The sequence below is a fragment of the Ursus arctos genome, unplaced genomic scaffold (genome assembly GCF_023065955.2).
Source record: "Ursus arctos isolate Adak ecotype North America unplaced genomic scaffold, UrsArc2.0 scaffold_9, whole genome shotgun sequence".
NCBI classification, from domain to species: Eukaryota; Metazoa; Chordata; class Mammalia; order Carnivora; family Ursidae; genus Ursus; species Ursus arctos.
In genome coordinates this window covers 7,119,261-7,138,259 of record NW_026623111.1, presented here as the reverse complement: position 1 = coordinate 7,138,259, position 18,999 = coordinate 7,119,261, and the positions used below count along the sequence as shown (strand labels likewise).

Sequence of the window (18,999 nt, the reverse complement as noted above, 5' to 3'; positions counted from 1 at the left end):
TAAATGTGGCTAATTGAGTGAACGAGGGATGCATAATAGTGATGGTTGAAGATAGTGAGTGTGAACAAATTAACTCAATTTAAAATAATTTAATCTTTTCACAGTAAATCCTATAGCAAAGTACCTAAATTATAGAATTCCAATAAATATTATTTGAATCTGAATTGCTATTGCTAAGTAATCTTCCTTCCTACCCTGGATCCTGTGTGCTAGCGTGGGGTCAAATTCGACTAACGCAGGAAGCATCTAGAACATTCTCTGGCCCACAGGCACCTCCCATCAAGCACAGGTGAAAGTATGATGCTCTTCATTTTACAGAGCAATGTCACAGAGACGCGGCTCAGGGAGGGTGCCACGGTGAGCCTCTGACATGGGGCAGCAGCCCACGTTTGCATCCTGACTGGGGTGCTTCTTCACCCCACACTACCACCCCTTGATAAAGCTCTTACATTAAAAAAATATTTTTTTAAAGTAATTAAATTACTTTAAACACAGATTTTTTTTTTAACCCCAATGGAAATGCAAAGAGAGATTTGGAATTACGTGTGAGATGTTCATTACTTAAATCTGACTGGGTGATTGTTTCTATGAATGAATGCACTTAATTAATTTTTTTTCCCCAGCTTCTTGCTATTTCCTGACTAATCTATTTTCTTTCATCCCAGGGGCAACAGAAGGACAACAAAAGAAGGATCCAGCGATTTGAAATTCCAGAACCTCTGTCTGCCGAAAAATAGGTCAGAATATTTATTTGTTTATTAATAGAGGAGTGAAAATTTAGAGTCTGTGGCAAATAAGCTGACCACCACACCCACACGAGGTTAAGGTGATAGAATTTTATTGCTGCCAGTGGCCTTAGAGGTCACATGGAGACCAAGGTTCAGAAGAAAAGAAACTCGTGTAGGTTGGAGTGCCGGCGTGTGTGTGATGCAGGGAAAGGTTGAGAAGCCCCAAGACATCCACAGCATTTCCAAGGAGGGCTAACTCCACCACCCACCAGGGGGCCGAACAGCCAAAGAGACAGCCACTGAGACGGAAACTTCCATTCTCAGCTGGTGAACGACTGAAATGATGGATCATAGATGCATCGGGCCACAAGCCCACCACCAGGTCTCACGAGCAAGAAGAATAGAGGGAGCCGTGTGTCTATGTGGTTTCTTCTCTTTGTCCTTCAGCTGAGCAAACATTTATTAAGCAGTCATGGCATTCGGGCTCACATAGGCCAGGGAATATGCAGAGATGAAAGACAAAGTCCTACTGCCAAGGGGCTAAGAGCCAAGTCTAAAAGCTCAGAATGGGGGCTAACTTGGTGAAAGGCCAAGATTCCAACCCTGAAGCCCAATCCAGCTCTGTCACCGCCCAGCAGCCAGACCCTGGGCAACACCCTGATGCCCAGAGCGGGCTGTAGGTCTCCCTGCGCCCAGCCAGAGCTCCCTCACCGAGCCCTGCCAGAGCAGTCTCTCTGCGCAGAGGCTGGCAAGGGGGTCCCAGCGTGTTATATCACGCCTTGCATCCCAGCACACTTCAACTCAGGTCAGCCGCCGAACGCCCGTTCAGTTCCTACTACGTGCCAGGCACTGGAGCGTTCTTCGCACCCTAAGATTTACTTGAAGAATTATTTTCCCTAAGAAGAGCAAATGAATGCCTGCAAAACAGAAAATTTGAAATATTGTCAAAACCACATTAAGCAAAGGAATATTTGTGGCTGTTCTCAGACTTGTTCAATGTTTACATTAAATACATTTGAATAATGCATTTTAAGTCAGTTTTTCTTATTTCTTGACAATAGCAAGAGATGGGAGCTGGAAGGGTTAGAAACCTTCCTTCAAATAAAGATGGTTGCAGCAATCACATACATCAAAGTAATATTTACAGCTACATTTGAGAGAGATAGAGAGAGAGAGAAAGAGCAGTGCTTTTTTCCGCAGCAAATTATTTCAGGATGTGTCATAGCATGCTCAAGATATATTAAAAAGAGCAACAGACGATGTTTCTGCAACCTGTTCCAAACCATTTATAAACCCAAATTTAAAAAAAAAAATCCCATATGCATACAAATCTCTACACCACTGCGTATTTTATAATGAAAGTATTATATGAGTATAAATTAGTATTTGAGATATATAAATCAAATCAAAATGCCTGCAAACTACATATTTGGTTCTACTGTCTAACTTCGAGAACTATTAAACCGATGAATTCATTCTCCATACAAATTACAATTATCAGCATTTGGAGGCCAGGAGGGAAAGAGGGTGCTGCGGGCAGGCGGGGCTGCGCACAGAACCAGCCTGGGGGCTCCGGGTCTCCGTGTCACCCGACCCAGGCACTCACGGAGTGACCTCACTCTGACAAGCCCATGTCCCATCTCAGCGCCTCAGATACTTTAGAAATGGTATTTGAAAGCGAATGATAGGCTGCCTGTCCCCCACGGGCCCCTGTAGGTAATGCAGTGTCTGCGTGTAGGAAATAAATGGGTGACCCCCGTAGCACGCCTGGAACACACTAGGTTCTCAATAAATAGCAGTGGCTGATGGTCACTGAATGGTCATGTGACCATCATGTGACCATGTGCTGGGCACTGTTTGCAGTCTCCCTAGATCCCCACAATCCCAGTCTTATCAATCTCCCTTTTATAGGAGACAAGAAGGCACGCAGAGATCAGTAACTTCCCCAAGGCGGAGGAGCTGGGTGTGCTATGGTAAACCGTGGACGTTTCCATATCGTTACTGGTATCTAAAACAGCCCTGGCACTCCACGCAGCTACCCTAGATACTGCCAGCTCTTAGTTAGGTGAGGGGTCAGCTCCCGCGACAGGTGCAGAGGGCTGTCCCCCAGGCTCCCCACCCCCCCACACACACATACACAAACACGCATGCGCCTCCAGGCCACAGACCACGCGCACGCAGAGGCGGCGTGCTGGGGCCCCACCCAGCTGATGCGGTCCAGGGGATGATCCAGGAAAAACACGGGGCCACAATCCACAGCCACTACCCACGACCCGTCCACAGTACTGATATGAACGCATCCTAGAGCTCCCCATGGACTTCCTCGGCCTGAATCCCCAATATCCACTCCTATCCTGTGCCGCGTCCCCACGTGTGCAGAAAACGGAAACATAGTGATAGATGTTTTCTGATCGAGTCCAAACTCAAATCCGTAGTTAAGTGCCTGACACCCACCAGCCACCACGAAAGGAATTTTGGCATTGAATCCTCACATTACTGCTCTTAAGTAGTTATTCTAATTCCCATTTTGTAGAGGAGAAAAGAGAGTCTGAGAAAGGTTCCATTTGTGGTCAGTCACGGAGCTAGTCACTGGTGACAGCTGGATTTGGAGTCAGAGCCTAACCTCAAGTCGAGTCCATTTCTGGGTTCTAAGTGACCACAGCTTTCTGCGGCGTCGCGTGGTCATGTGGATTTCGCTTTCTGTTTCTGTGAGTCTCCAGTCTGCTCGTGGCAAGACGCTGCGATGAAGGAGCCTCACGTCGGCAGGTCCTGGAGCGTGGCCCCGGGACCAGCATCCATCAGCACCATGTGGGAACTTCGTAAAAATGCAGATTCTCAGGCCCTGACCTCCGGAATCAGAAACCCAGGTGTGGGGGGGCGCCTGGGTGGCACAGTGGTTAAGCGTCTGCCTTCAGCTCAGGGCGTGATCCCCACATCAGGCTCTTCTGCTATGAGCCTGCTTCTTCCTCTCCCACTCCCCCTGCTTGTGTTCCCTCTCTCGCTGGCTGTCTCTATCTCTGTCAAATAAATAAATAAATAATCTTTAAAAAAAAAAAAAAAAAAAGAAACCCAGGTGTGGGAGGCCAGGCATCTGTATTTAAACAAGCCACCTCTCCCCGGTGATTCCGGTGCCCATTCAAGCTCGAGAACCTCCACGTTGGCATCGTTACTCAGAGCACAAGGTTCGGAGCTGGAATAGGAGGCCTCTGGGCCCGGCACTTACTCTGCCCCTACACACTACCTCCAGGAAATGGGGAGGAAGGAAGAAGATGCAAAACAGGGGCCCAGAGGGTAGGAGGAAGGTGGCAGAGGTCAGTGCGTTGGGGACAGGGAAATTCAGATGAAGACACAGCCCTTGCCGTCAACATGCTCAGCCCACGGTCGGAGGAAAGTAAAGAGTGGTATTAGAGATCACAGGACACTGTGCCAGGTACAGTGATAGAAACAGACGCGGGCCCCGGGGGACCCCTGGGAGACCCCTGGGGGACACCAGCGGCACGAAGGGTCAGGGAGGCTCAGGGCTTGCCCACGAGGTTCTCAGCCATGCCTTCACACTCTGCCAGTGGAATCTCTTTTCCCTTTCCTGACAACAGCAAAGCAGCTAACACCGTCACTCACGCGTCCCACACTCCCACGCTCCCACGCTCCCAATCCTCACCTCGTTGACTATGCATTTGTTCCCTTTTGCCACGAATACCTGAAGCAGTAGTTGATTCCAGAGGGTGGGGGCGGGGGGGGGGTGAGTCACAAGGTAACCTGGGAGCCGTAGTTCCTCAGGGCCCAGCCCAGCCAGTCCTCACCCCTCGGGTGCAGCAGCCCTTCCTGTGCTAGGAGGCCCCCTGCTGGACCCTCCCACCAGGCCGCCCTCCGCCCAGGAGACAGACCTGGTGTCGGAGCCCCTGCTGCTTGTTGCTCTTGACCTCTCTGGTTTCACCCTACACGCCCCCAGCGGCCCTGAGCATTCATGGCACTGAGGGGTCCATGAGAATACTGCTCCCTCTGGCCCTCCTCACTGGGCAGAAAGGGGAGTATCTTTCAGAAAGGTGTGGCTGGCTGAGAGATTTACAGAGGACCCAAAGTGCTTAGAGGGTGTGTGGACTATAGTGTGGTACCGCATCCCTTTCCCGGGCTCCCCAGCTCAGGAAGCACTGCCGAAGGGACGGGAGGAAGAAGGGCTGGAAGGATCCACCAGGAGGCCGTTGGCTTGTACGAGGCCCAGTGCCTGGCACATACTAGATACTTAACTAGGTTGTGGAAGGAGATTTACCAGAAGGAAAGGATGGAGGGAGGCAGAGAGAAGACAGGACTAGTCAGGGAGGGCAGGGGAGAGGGTGGAGGCCATGGACTTGGGAGCCATCCACCGCTGGAGGGGCGCCAGAGCTAAACTGGGTACGCAGCTCAGCCCTTGCAGCTGCCCTGGTCCTCTGCAGTGTAACCCATCCAAATGCCAGATACGGCTGTTTTCACCCTTCGGTTGTTGGTCAGGGACATGGAGAGCCCATACGAAAGGGATCAGAGCTCACAAGACATGCGTTCTGTCCTCCGAGAACTGAAAATCTAGTTGAGGAAAGAAAAAAACACAAGGTTTAACAATGAGATTTAAATAAGATATTCGTAACTGCGCGCTGCCTTTCGACTCTGCTAGTGCGTTAGGAGAGCAAGCAGTACCACAGTGCTCAGAGGCGGGGAGGCTCACAGCCAGGCGGGGCTTCCAACCCGGAGGGTCCTGGGAGGTGTGAGCATTCACACTTCCGGAGTTTTCCCTGGGATCTCTTCAGGGAGCTGCATACCCCGCAAATGTGTTTTGTTTTGTAAAAAAAATAAGAGAAGAGGAGGATTCTTGAAACTAATCAAGGATTCCTTTAACAAAGAATGAGTCCGTTCTTTCACTAATTAAATATGAGCATTGACTTGATTCCACCTTGGTGTGAGTTTCATCTACTTCAAAGTAATGTGGGTGTTGGGAGATGTTCTCCAGTCTCGCATCTGTAAGGAAAATGAGCCTGTTGCAGAGGGGTTTATGTGGGACGCGTGCACATGCGTAAAGCGGATTCCTCCCATGTAGCACTCTGCCAGGCCTTGCTGGGACAGGTGGGTCCACATAGAGACCCAGACTTGGTTGGCCATGCATCTCTAAGCTGCTCTACTCTTGGGATGCCCCTCTTATCTCTGCTTCCCTGTGCACCTGTGCCCTGCAGGCATTCCCTCGTCCATGCACTCACTCATGCTTACTTGGCCACACATTTGTGAGTACAAGCCATGTTCCAGGCATGTTCTGTATTTGGTGCCTGATCTCCCTTTTAGGAGCTGGAGGCCCGGTGGAGGGAGTTTGAGAAATCGAGTTGTACTCTGTTCTGCTTACAGGCGTGTGAGTTCCGTTGGAGAAGCGCAGCATGAGCAGAGCGCTCTGAGGGCCACGCAGGAAGTTAGGAAAACGCCCACTGTCAAGGCCGGCGCTCCCTCTGGCTGAGACTGTTATACCCGAGTCCTTCCCTCTCCAGTAGATCCTGTGCACACCCGCATGGCCTTTTGGAGACGCGGCTCTGAGCATGCTTTTCCCAGTGCCTTACCCAGTTCCACCTGCCTCCAGGGCCAACGCAAGCCACCTAGCTCACCTCTGCTGGTTCCTCACTCTCTGACCATGAGCACACGGTGCCTCTCGAGACCTCAGCTCCCACAGCTCCCCGAGGCCAACCTGCAGAGCGTGTGCCCCACCTACAGACCGGCTGCATGTGAACTGTGGCACCCCCAATTCCCCCTGGGGGTTAACGTGGGCCACAGCCAACCCAGCCACACAATGAAAGGGCCAGTTCATGGTAATTAGTCCTAACGTTGAGATAAAGATTCTTGTCCACCAAGAGTTGCCAGGAGATTTGCTGAGATGATTTCTATAAGGCTCACGCTTCACCAGCACGGCGCAGGCATCCAAACAGAGGGAAGAAGCCAATGAATTCAGAATTTCAGAGTCACCTTCATTTCTCTCTAAGATTATATTAAAAATGAGTTTAGCAACTCTTATCAACTGTCTGACAAAAATTACAGTTTAAGTCTACAGCACTCCCTTAACGTCAGAGGCAGTGCTTAAGGGGAGACGTGGCATCGAGCCAGTTCATCTTGGAGGTTTGGGACACGGAGTGGGCTGGCAGGTGAAATCACCCTGACCGTCTCCCAAGGGGCTTGCTCTGCATTCTGCTCCAGCCGTGGGTGCCTGGGGAGACCCAGAGAGGACCACACACGTCACACTCCAGGGGGCGATGAGGAATTAGTCTCCACGCCAGGAGCTTGACCCTGGAGACAGGACCCAATGTTGTCTCTATGGGACAGGAAAAACACACCATCCAAACTTTGTTCCCATGGATAAGTAAGACGCAAGTGCGCCCCGCCTACCCAATCAGATCCAGTTTTCCCAGGCAGCAAGGGGGGAAAGGAGGGATGGGTTTAATTTAGTGCCCGTTCAGGATTTAAAATTATTAAGCCTATTCAATTATTAAGAAGTATTGAAAATTAAAAATAATTTAGAAATTAAAAATCTTTATATGTAATAAGGCTTAAACATTGAAAACCACAAACCCTTGGAGGTCAGCCTTATTCATTTCATATTCCGTGAACTCCCCCGCCACAGCGTGGACACCTGTCTGCACAAGCCAGAGATGCAGAGGAAGGCCTGCAGCCCGCAGGCCCAGAGATGGAAAGAGCAGGGGGTGGGAAGAGCAGAGGGGTGGCTGGCGAGCCATCGCGCCAGCCAGCCATGGCCCGTTCGCATGACGGATGTCATGGATGCAAAGGAGCCAAGGAGCATCCTTGTAATTCCCTGGCAAGAGGCAGCTTGCTCACTAACACATGGGGCTTGCTCGAGCATAAAGAACACATCGGATCTTCATGAAGTTTGCTAGCAGCCTCTTTTGCTCATCACCCTGGGCTGTCAGACTGCAAAGAGCGTTAACGCAGGAAACTTTTCAGGTAGCTTGTCAGCTGCTGGTCCGCACTCCAACCAGACCTAACTGTGGAGTCCAGGTCTCCTCCGGGGCCGCTCCTGCCCAGGCCCTCAGAGGCAGGTTCCAGCCTCCCTCCTCTCCCTCTCCGCTTTCCGGGCTCAGCTGGAATAACAACGCTGCTCCCGGCTCTGCTGATGCTTCCTCTGCCAATTCATTTGGCTTGCACTGACGCACAGAGAGCCCTGGGGTGCAGAATCCCGGAGGATATGACATATGAATGAGCTCCATCGTTTTGGGACCCCACCGAGAGGCAGAGTGGATCAGATAAAGCCACTTCGAGACACCCTCGACAATCGGGAGGAAGCTCCCAGGCACAGAGAGTGGGCGGTCTACGTTGTTGCTGTAGGCTTGGAAATAAAAGGGTAGTGGGACAATTCCCAGCTCCGCCGATTGCTTACTGGGCCACATCAGGCAAGTCACTTCCCTCTTCCAAACTTGAGCTGCACCTGCAAAGCGGGGAAAGCCCACCCGCCGGAGTGGAGGAACAGGCTCCACTCTTCATAGGTTTCAGAAGACCCCAGGTCTGCCTTCAAGGGTCCGAAACTTGGAACAACAAATTGGACGACATTGCCTCCAATGTGCTTTTTAGCATTAATGGTGTTTGATTCTAAAAACCAGGTGAAGCCAAGGTCAGAAGAAGGACAGACTCCTAACTTAAAAGCCAAAGTTCTTGCTAGGCTCCCCGAGGAGAGGGGGCACCCTCTTCTCACCCCTGGGCTCGGGCTTACACGCTGCCTTCCCTGGCTTTGCTGCCTCCAGGCAAGGGCCTGGCTTACCACACTCCCATCATGCTGGCCATTCACAGTCGTGAAAACCTATCATTTACATTTCACATGTCACAAGCGGCAGGTCTGGGGAGCCCTTGGAGGCCTTAATCAAAGACGAGGATATCAGGGAAGAGGCCATGTGTTCAGTGTCCAGAGAGAGCTCTCAGGCCCCAGCTAAATGATCTGCTCCTTCCTGGCTGATTTACTGTTAATTTCTGCAGAATCTCGGGCAGCTTGAAAGGATGCCAAGAGCTAACCACGAGGGCCCTGCGACCGCAGCGGCACACTGCCTCCGGACTCGCCACTGCTCGAGGCCGAGGGCCGGGGCGGCAGCGAGGATTTGGGGATGCGACAGGCTGGTGTGGGGTCCCTCGCTCTCTGTGGGACTGGGCAAGTTGAAGAGCTCTCTGAACCTCGTGTGTCCTCGTCTGTAAATTTGGGACCGTGGCAGCCACCCAACAGGGCCACTCTGAGTATTAAAATGGCAGAGGGCAGAGGGTAAGCAGGAAGCCAGACTCGAGGGCCGTGGTCTCCTGGTTACTCACGTCTCCCAGCTTAACCATTCGGTGCCCGATGTCCCAGCCACCAGCCAGGCCTCATAAATATTTACACCCGGCGTGTGTTGCGATGGTCAATTAATTGCTCCTGTGACGTACTTTGAGAGCCTCGGAGGACAGGTGCTGCGTGAGGCCCAGGATTATTAAAGGCACAAACAAGTTGGCTCACAGAAGCAGGATCCTCCAGAGCCTACCATCTCCCCAGAGCTTTTCAGATCTTTGCCCGAAATCTAATCAAAGGTGTTTCCAAAAGCACCCTGTCCAATATGAATGTGGTGGCTGGGCAACGACCCTACTAGAAAATGCACAAACACACGTACAGACAACTCACCACAGAAAAAATCTAAGCGGCCTAGAACCACTTGGAAAATAATAATAATAATTCCATCTCACTAGGCATCGGGGAAGTAAGACAGGTAAAATAAGGGATCAGAGCCAAGTAGGCAGAATCATTTTAAAGGATGGATTTAAGGGTTGGGAGATGCAGTGAGACGGTCGCTTCCAGCTCCTCTGTGGATCACACCTAAACTGACCCAACCGAGGGATCTACAGCGAGGGGCTTGGAAGACCCCATTGCCTGACCCCTTCCCTGCGCTTGGTGGAGTCTCTCCACGGAAATATTTGGGGATTAGTGAAAAATGCAAGCATGGGTCTGCCTGCAACCTTATTCGTAATAACAAAAACTAGCAAGAACCTAAATGTCCCCCTAAAAATCACAGCCAAGAAATATCGCATCTTTGGATAACAGCTCAGGATACCTAGTGCACTTTCAAGGTCAGCGGCCCGTGCATTCCTGTGCTGTTTTACGCAGCTGCATGTTTAAATGTATGCACACACCCGTGATAAACACAAGCACGTATGTAAGGCAGGTTTGCCAAAATACTACCGGGGCGGCGTTATTGTCTTCTCTGTGCATTTTTCTATTTTCCGGATTCTCTAGATGAGATTTTCTTTTAGATCTAGAACAGTCCGAACATGAGGAAGTCATTCCACAGGCCGATCTCAGAAATGCTTATGACGCGTGCCCACGCCTCTGGGGAAGGTGTGTGACCCGCATGCCGCTGACTCTGACCTTGGTTCTCTTTTCTGCCCTAGGTCATGGCCTGGCATCAACAATACCCCAGGTGAGCCAGGGGCCCTCAGTCACCTAAGTGGTGGGAATGTCAGCATGGGTCTGTTCCTCTTCCTTCCGTTCTCTTCTGCTCTTCCTTTGATAAAACTATCGGCCTGTGCAAACTGGCATTAGCCAGTGACCGTCTCTCCCTCTGGTTGCTCCTGGGGTGCAGTCTGGCCTGTGACTTCCACAAACTTTGGAATCTGACAGGCTGACGGAGAGCCCTGGCTCCCCACTTTTTATCTGTGAAGCCTGGGATGAAGCACAGATCCCTCCAGGCCCCAGTTCCTTCATCCGTAAATGGGGGAAAGTCTGCCTAAATGTCAGTGTTGTGGCTGCTCGGTAAGGCTCGTTCAACTAAACTCTACGTAATGGAGTCCCCCCAAAATATGTGTTGAGCAGATGAATCAATCAAAAACCACATTTTATGCTGCTCTTGCATCTCTTCTCAGAGCCTAGTTCTGAGTCCCGTTAAAGTTTGAGTAAAAGTACGTACTACATCTTGGAGCATTATCGTTTCAGGGAAAGTCCAATAGAACGTCCCTAGAAAGCTGGTGGCCACAAATGAGGGCTGCAAAGAGACAGAATAAAGTGAGAAACAGACAAGAAGTGTGCAAAGAAGGGACAGATCATAGGAAGCGATACAATCTGCAAACAAACTCCAAGGTTCATAAGGGTGCCTATTGGGGCTGGCAGCCAGCATTTAGCGTGTCCCAAGGAGCCGTGAGCGTGGAGACAAGCAAAATCAGAACAGCAAGTATGAGTACAAATAAGAAACAAGCACCCAGCTCTGATCCCTCTTACAGAAAATGCTGTTACGAAGCTTCCCAGGCATTTGCTAACAAAGGTAGATGCTTCCAAACTGTCCTGGAGTCTTTGATCCCAAGTACACCTCCCTCCACCCACCAGCTGGCTACCTCTCATCCCTTCCCACCACGCCCTTAGAGCTCTAGGGGTGCTCTAGACACTTCCAAACGGGATGGTGCCTGGAAAGGAAATTGCCAATCTGATGCAGTGGCTGGCCAGTCATGAGCCCCGTGACCCACCCCCCCTCCCTTCACCCGCTCTCCACATTCACGAAGATAGAGCAAAACTCACGGGTGGGTATTCCATTTCATTGACAACATTCAAGAGACAGCGCAGGGGGAAAAAAATAAAAACAAATCAAAACCCCAAGAGAGCTGATTGAGATAAAGCTGCCCAGGCCTGCCCATACACCCTGGAATCTAGATTCTGCCAAAAATATTAACAGCGAATCACACCACCCCAGCCTATGCATGTTTACGAACCACGGCAAGTATCTATTAAAATATAACAGAATGGGTATAATTAAGGGTGCACGTGATTCATATGACAGGCTGTTTGCCACGATATTTATAACATTGCTAGATAGTTTTAAGTTGTTTGCAATTTTTTGCCATGGGATTAATTGAAAGTATGGTGAGGCATCCGTAGGAGAGGGTATTATATAGCCATTAAAAAGATGACATGGAAGCACTTTTATTGACATGGATGGATTATAGTCTGCTATTCTGTGACAGAGCAGGCAAGCACACTGTGCGCTCAGACCTGCACCGGCTATACCATGTATGCATGTGTGTGTGCGAGTGATCAGACTACAAGCAAATATTTTTAGTGGTTGTCTTGGTATGGGCGACTTTATAGTAATTTTTATTCCCTTCTTTTTTGCTTATCTGTATCTTATCATTTTTCTACAGTAACATATTTTTGTATGCTAAAAACAATCTATCTATCTATCTATCTATCTATCTATATATATATATATATAAAACAATCTATAGATAGATAACAATCTAACCAAAAAAAAAATATATCAGTATCTTCTGTGAGGCTGATTTATAGAGAACAGTGCCATGTTTTTCCATAAAATAAACTCAGGAGTTTCTCTCCTTCTGCTGATTAAAGAAGGAAATTAAAGAAGATAGCCCTATTTAGAAAGTGGTCCTTCTCTCTTAAGGCACGTACAAAATAAAAACCCTGATAAAAATATACATTTCAATTAAATGGACAAGAAATTTCATTTTGTCCAAGATCTCTTGTTTTGTTTTTGGTTTTTGGCTTTTGTTTCCTAAGGAAAGCAGTCTTGAAAGTTGGTTTTTCCCACTTTTAAAAGAAAAATTAATAAGGATTTTAGGAGCAGGTGGAGGAAAGGCAGGAATGGGATATGTGAGCATCCCATGCCCCCTGCTGGCCGTTTCTAGACATTGCAATACTCGTATTAATTTAGCAGAGGCTGGTTCTCCCCCAAGTGGCAAAATGGGCAGACAGAAACAATGCGAAAGGTTGATGGTTGAATTGCTGGAAAAAGGTGTTCCCCCTTTCTCATAAACACAGGCCAGGATTTCAAATCGTGCATGATTGGTAAACCCAGGGATTCAGAGTAGTTGTTAAAATGTGCTGTGTACCAGAATCACAGTAGTCACGAATGCGTATTCTCAAGCCCGCTCCAGGGTCTGCGCTTTCACAGGTCTGTGGTGAGACCAGCGAGTCCTTGCCCTTCCCAAGATAATTCCAACGCGTGTAGTGTTAGGCTGTCTTTGGAAAATCACTGGTTGAAGCAACAATAAATAAAAAGGAAACTATCAGGACTGTCTCCACCAAGAAGCTGCTGTCAATTCTCCGGACAATGACCGTCTCAGAATATTTTGTTTGAATTTCAGGAGAAACCTCGTGGTTCCTAAAAGACAAACACTGGTGAAGGCAGCACAGGTAGAGAAAAGAACCCGGGGCCCCAGGTCTGGAGCCCAGAATTTGAAAACTGGTTCTCCCACGACATCAGCAAGACCTAGGACCTGTGAATGAGGGAAAATGGAAAGAAACTGACCTCCATAATGAGTCCCTAGTTTGTGCCAAGCATTATATAGACGTCTCTAATTTAGCTGCCGGGCGCTGATAATACTCACGGTACAGATGAGGTAAACTGAGCACAAGAGAAGTTAGATCCCCCGGGAATAAGCCAGCAGAGAGGAACTCAGATCTGTCACAGCACTCTCATTCGTGCTGGGGACGAGCAGTGTTTTCATCTATAACATGAGGCTGCCAACCAACCCTGTCGAATCCCTGAGCCTCACAGATGGAAGGGGCGCCACCTTGACAGACCACCGGGGAGAATCGACAGAGCCATGTCAACAGAGTTGAGTGTTGAAAAAGCCCCCCCCCGCTTTTATTTAAGATTTTATCTCTTTATTGACAGAGAGGCAGAGCAGCAGGCAGAGGGAGAGGGAGAAGCAGGCTCCCCACTGAGCAGGGAGCCCGATGCAGAACCCGATTCCAGGACTCCGGGATCATGACCGGAGCCAAACGCAGACACTTAACCGACTGAGCCACCCAGGCGCCCCAAGGCCCCGTTTTTGTTTTAAAATGATAACTCAGTAATGAGCAAGCTCCCAATCCAGATCTGAAAGCAGAAGACTCACTATCTGGATTGAGTGGAAAGACTTGGTCGTGAAGTTGAACTTGAAACGTGAAACACAGCCATTCATTGGGGGGACACACAGCCAGGGGGGTATTTTTTTAAACCGCTCAATGGCTGTTTGGGGCAGACACTACTCTTGTCATTCTACGAGCTAATAGTTAACTAAGGCTTACAGGCTTGCCTGAGGTCACGTGGCCAGAAACGGGCCCGGCCGGGTTTTGAACCCAGAACCTCTAACTTCTCATTCAGCTTCCATGAACTATGCATTCATGCCTTTCTTCATAGGCTCCGCGACATTTTTGGTGAATTCCAAAGCTGATCTCTGCAAGGAGATAAAACAGTAAAGGCTGAAAGACATGTTCAGAAAGAAATCACGGGGGCTTCAACGTGACATGTTTATTTTCTTCTGTGTAAGTCAAGTCCAGAGGCAAGCCGTCCAAGGCTGTCTGGCTGCTCTGCTCCCCCAGGTCCTCAGAGATGCTGCTCCCTCCCTTGTATTGGCCTCAATCCCATTGCCTAAAATAGCGACAGCTGTGCTCCAGGCCCCAGGACCGAGGAAGGGAAGAAAAAGAAATCAACAGTGCACCACAATTTCTCTTCTGAAAGTTTCCTGAAAATTTTGAGTTGATTTTCCGCCTCTTCCATTTACCAAAACTTAGACTCATGGGCACACGTGACCGCGAGGAAGACCAGGGTGTAGCAAGTACTTGGTCTAGGTTCCCACGTACGAAGCTGACCGTCAGGGATTCCAGGACGAGCGGGGAAAGAGGACGTGGGGAGACACACAGCCGTCTCTGCAAGAGTTCCTAGTGACGGGTCCTTGGGACCCGCTGGCCTCTCCCTTATCACCTCGTATGGACGAGCAAGACCAACAGGCAACGTCTGGAGCCACAGCCGACGCTCAGCTTCGCCCCACCCCGCCGCCCTCCGAAACCTCGTGACTGCAAGGAACACAGAAGCTGGGTCTGCTTGGGGAACCTGGCTGCTTTGGGAATGCCATCATCCGAAAAGCCCGCTGACTCCACTGCCCAGAGAAACGGGAAGTTGTAAAGGACCGCGGGCTCCCCACTTTCACTTCCCTTCTCCCACCAGAGAAGCAGATTCTCTCGATGGGACCTGCTGGGAACTGTTGCAGCCGGTGATTGCCTTTGAATGTGACCATCCCATGAGCCAGCCCTGGGGGGGCGCAGCTAGCACCCCTGTCTCAGTAAAGGCACTAAAACACACCAGCCTTGCGCTTCCAGGGGCTTCCGTTCAAGGAAGTGTTTACAAGGGCAGCTAGTCCGAGCTTCTAACTGTATCTGACTGGGGCGGCACGTCTCCCATGGGGAGGGAGCTGGAGCTTCTAAATCAGCGGTCAGCCGACATCAGTGTGGGTCGATGTCACCGCAGAAGCGTGTGAAGAAAGTAACTGGTTTGCACTGGGGCCAAGTTTTGCTTTCTTTCCTTACTTCTTCCTTTTTTTTTTTTTTTTTTTTTTTTTGGAAGAACCCAAGATGCAAGTGGTCTGGGGACTTTAACTTGATGGCCATCGGCCAGAGGCCTTTATCACACCTCTGCGGTCCTGACAGCCAAGGGCTGGGATCATCAGGAACCTCCGGAGATGACACATATCCATCTTCTCTTCCATTCTAAAAATAACTTTCAAGGGAATGTTGTCTTTTGTAAAAAGATGTTTCCTTGAGAGGAACGCAAGAGCTGGTGGTTCTCTGGAGCGGTCTGGTGTCAGTGGCTGACAAACGGCCCTCCGCAGACACACGAGCATGACTCTTCCAGGAGGATGATGTGAAAAGCTGCGGGTAAACGTCCTTCGTCTTTTTGGAAAATGGCTCTCTCGGAGAAGCCAGCCTATCCTTTGGCCCCAGGAAGACTCAAAGACCGGGAAGGGTTTGGGGTGCCTCTGCGGTGGGGGTCTGGGGCCCGCGGGAGGGAGTGTCAAGCTCAGCCAGCCAGGGAGGAGATCGGGTTCTGCTTGCAGTTCTACCGCTGGTTCTCGATGCTGGCGTGTTTCCACACTGTATTCCACAGCCGGCCGCACACTTGCTGTGCACCTGCTATAAACTGGGCTACAGGAGGGATCGAGGGCCTGAAACCTCAGCACTGCCTTGGGGGAGGCAGGCACCAGAGTCTGTAGCTATAGAACATATTTATTGGCTTGCTTTGTCCCTACATGCTAGGCGGAAACCAAGAAGAGTGTATTAATCAGAAAGGGCTAACATCTATAATGCATAAACTACAAATGTTAGTAGTTTAATAAAATAAAGATTTATTTCTTGCTCACTTCACCATCCAATGTGGATCGAAGGAAGTCTTTTCCCCAAACACTCCTTCGGGATTCACTCTCCTTTTACCCAGTGGCTTCCATTATCCCTGAAGACCTCAGGGTCTTCTGTCTCTAGACAGCCACCGAGGCAAGATGAGCGTAGAGAGGGTCAAGAGAAGGGGAGGGTCAAGTGGGTCATCCAGGAGTGACACACGTGCACCCACCTTGTCCCAGGGGCTAGAGCACCATGCCATGGCCTCCTGGAGCAAGGGACACTGGGAAATGTGTGCCAGCCGAGGAAATGGGGCCTGGTGCTTCTTCTTACGCCATCCTCAAAGCCATGTGGGATGCTTGAGGGAGTGAGGACCGGGACTGGAGAGGTGCTCCTTCATTTTTACCTAAGATTGGTGGTCAGGGAGGCTCTCCTCAGGAAGATGAGGTTTAAGACATGATCTGATGGTTGAAAAGGACCCAGACGTGGGCAGAGCCGAGGAAAGAATGTTCTGGACAGCAGCCCCGTGCATGCAGATCTCTGAGGTGGGAGGCGCCTGGCATACTGGAGAGGCTTGAAAAGAAGCTGATGTAGCTAATTTCAGAGGTGTGGAAGAAACTGGAAAGAGATGCAATCACAGAGGGGGCAGGAAGCAGGCTATGCTGGGGGCAGGGGCCACCGCAGGAATCTGGATTCGTGGGGCATTCCACGCCCCATGAGTGACATGAACTGATTTACAGTTTTAGAACTACGCTTTTAAAATTACATTTCAAAACTACATTGTTAGTAACATGGGTATTACAGCAGATAAGGACAACTCCTTCCCTAAAGAAGGGCCAAGGACCGGGGCGCCTGGGGGGCTCAGTCGATCAAGTGTCCGACTCTTGATTTGGGCTCAGGTCGTGATATCGGGGTGGTGAGTTCGAGTTCCGTGTCAGACTCCACGCTCAGTGCAGAGTCTGCTTGAGATAGTCTCTCTCTCCCTCTGCCCCTCCCCCAGCTCACATGCTAAATAAATAAATAAATAAAATCCTTAAAAAAAAAAAAAAAGGCCGAGTACATACCCATCAAAGAAGTAATCAAATGTTGCCTAGTTTTATTTAGATGTCACAGTGAGTGAGAGAAAGTAACTGCCCTGACAATTCCATGACATTAAAGTCACCTAGACTGGTCAGAGAGGGAAGCCCCAGGAGGATCTCAAAGGGCACCGAGCGTACGGAAAGCAACACAGAGGAGGTGGGGACTCTAGGTGGAATCAACCCGAGCAAAGACTCGGAAGTGGCATGAAACATAATTGGGGGATCCAGGAGAGACTCAGGCTGCAAGCTTGTGAAGGAAGAGACCCCAAAGCTCTCTGCGGGGATGTCAGTATAATGACCATGTTTGATGAGGCCAATTGCCTAACATGAAGTTGTATGAACTCTGAATCAGAGAGCAGAGCCGCTTTCCTAGAACCTGTGGGCCAGAGCAGACCCCCACAATTCTGGTGCTCATTTGTTCCTTCCAGGCCAACTGGTCCTTAAGGGTGACCTTATTAATTTAACTCAGTTCAAGAGAGAGTACAGATTGCTACTGTGAAGGGCTGGAAAATCTGCGGGTTTCTCCACCAGGGCTCTAGGTAGGGGTATAATTGTGCTGGGACAGGAAGGTGTCATCAGTGCCCCAGGACAGTGGTAGCTGGAAGTCCCACCACCGGGATGGGCTGGAACTAGGCGGCAGGTGCAGACAGACTCCTGGTCCTGCCTGCTCATTATCTCAAGGAAATTAGCTTTGGCTAGTTAACACTTCCCCGATGCACTGGTCCTAAGCAAATTCCAGAGCGCTGTGTTTCCACTGAGCCAAACTTTCATTAATTTACACATTATACTCTACATAAGGCTTGGGCATGCTGACACAAATCCCCAGCTATTAATTGCATATTTTGGTATGGTAAAAGAATTCAGGATGGAAGGGCAAAAGTCTAGGAACAGGATGAAGCCAGAGCAAGATGCAGAAATACACATCACCCTGTGGTCCTCTACGTGACTTGGACACAGGCCAAGATGGCCTGAGATTCGGAACAGCCAAAAGAGGAAGGAAAATATGATCTCTTGTAAAATTGGTGTTTTCCATTAAATCAAAGCAAACCAATCGCTGAGAAGCACGCAGCTTCTGAGACCTGCTAGAAGCGTCTCACATATGTGCTAATAAAGAGGATGTGATAAGAACATTTTCCACTTATAGTGTTCCTCAACGCAGACTAACAGCATGACACAATAATGCAAGTTAGGAAAATGAAATCTAGAGGAAGCAAAAACCCCTGCAGATCATGTGAGCAGTTCTTTGGTGTTTCTGCATCATCAGAGGGTAAAGTTTAAAGCAGAGCACTGATCTAGTGCCTAGATGACTTCCAGGCAATCTTCCATAAAACAAGTCCAAGTGAGGGGGTCAAGCACTGACAAACGTCACATGAACAATACTTACTCAACAAACACCTGTCAAGAACTCATTTGTTCGTGGGGTGGCTAGGCGGCTCAGTCAGTGAAGTGTCTGACTCTTGATTTCGGCTGAGTCCTGATCCCGGGGTCATGGGATGAGCCAGAAGTCAGGCTCTGCACTCGGGATGGAGTCTGCCTGTCTGTCTGTCTGTCTCTCTCTCTCTCTCTCTCTCTCCCCCTCTGCTCCCCTCCTGATCTCTTTCTCTTTCTCTTTCTCTCTCTCAAATAGATAAATAAAATCTTCTTTTAAAAAAGAACTCATTTGTTCAATGTTGGGCCCTGTGCCTGGAGCTAGGGACAGATGAGTGAGTAGACCTGTCCCCCCCTGCCCGTGAAATACTTCCAGTCTGTTCCAGCAGACGGACGTGTGGCAGATTATAGCAAACAGCAATGTGTGTGCCAGAGGGTGGGGAAGGGGCAAGCAAACCTCTTCGGGGGCCCAGATGCCTGCGGAGTCATGACTGGGCGCATCTGATCGGGGGAAGGCAGGGGTCCTTCCAACCTGATGCTGACCCTCCATAGAAGGAGCGAGCCTTCCTAGTCTGGATTTGATTGTCTGGCCTCCTTTTTCATCACCCCTGCTTTGCAAGAACAGCAGACAGAAGTATGGACATACATACTGCATTTTAGGCAATGCTGTCACGAGGAATTAATGGCCATGAGCACAAAA

At 49.7% G+C, this 18,999-nt stretch overlaps 1 protein-coding gene across 1 annotated transcript in view; it reads left to right on the top strand.

The window, feature by feature from the left end:
• CLNK (cytokine dependent hematopoietic cell linker) overlaps positions 1-18,999 on the top strand; it is a 151,833-nt gene that overhangs the window by 74,085 nt on the left and 58,749 nt on the right. Inside the window, exons 3-4 of the mRNA XM_026514413.4 lie at positions 666-737; positions 10,143-10,171. Of these exons, the coding sequence (XP_026370198.2) occupies positions 666-737; positions 10,143-10,171 (101 nt within the window). The remainder of the gene's footprint in view (positions 1-665; positions 738-10,142; positions 10,172-18,999) is intronic.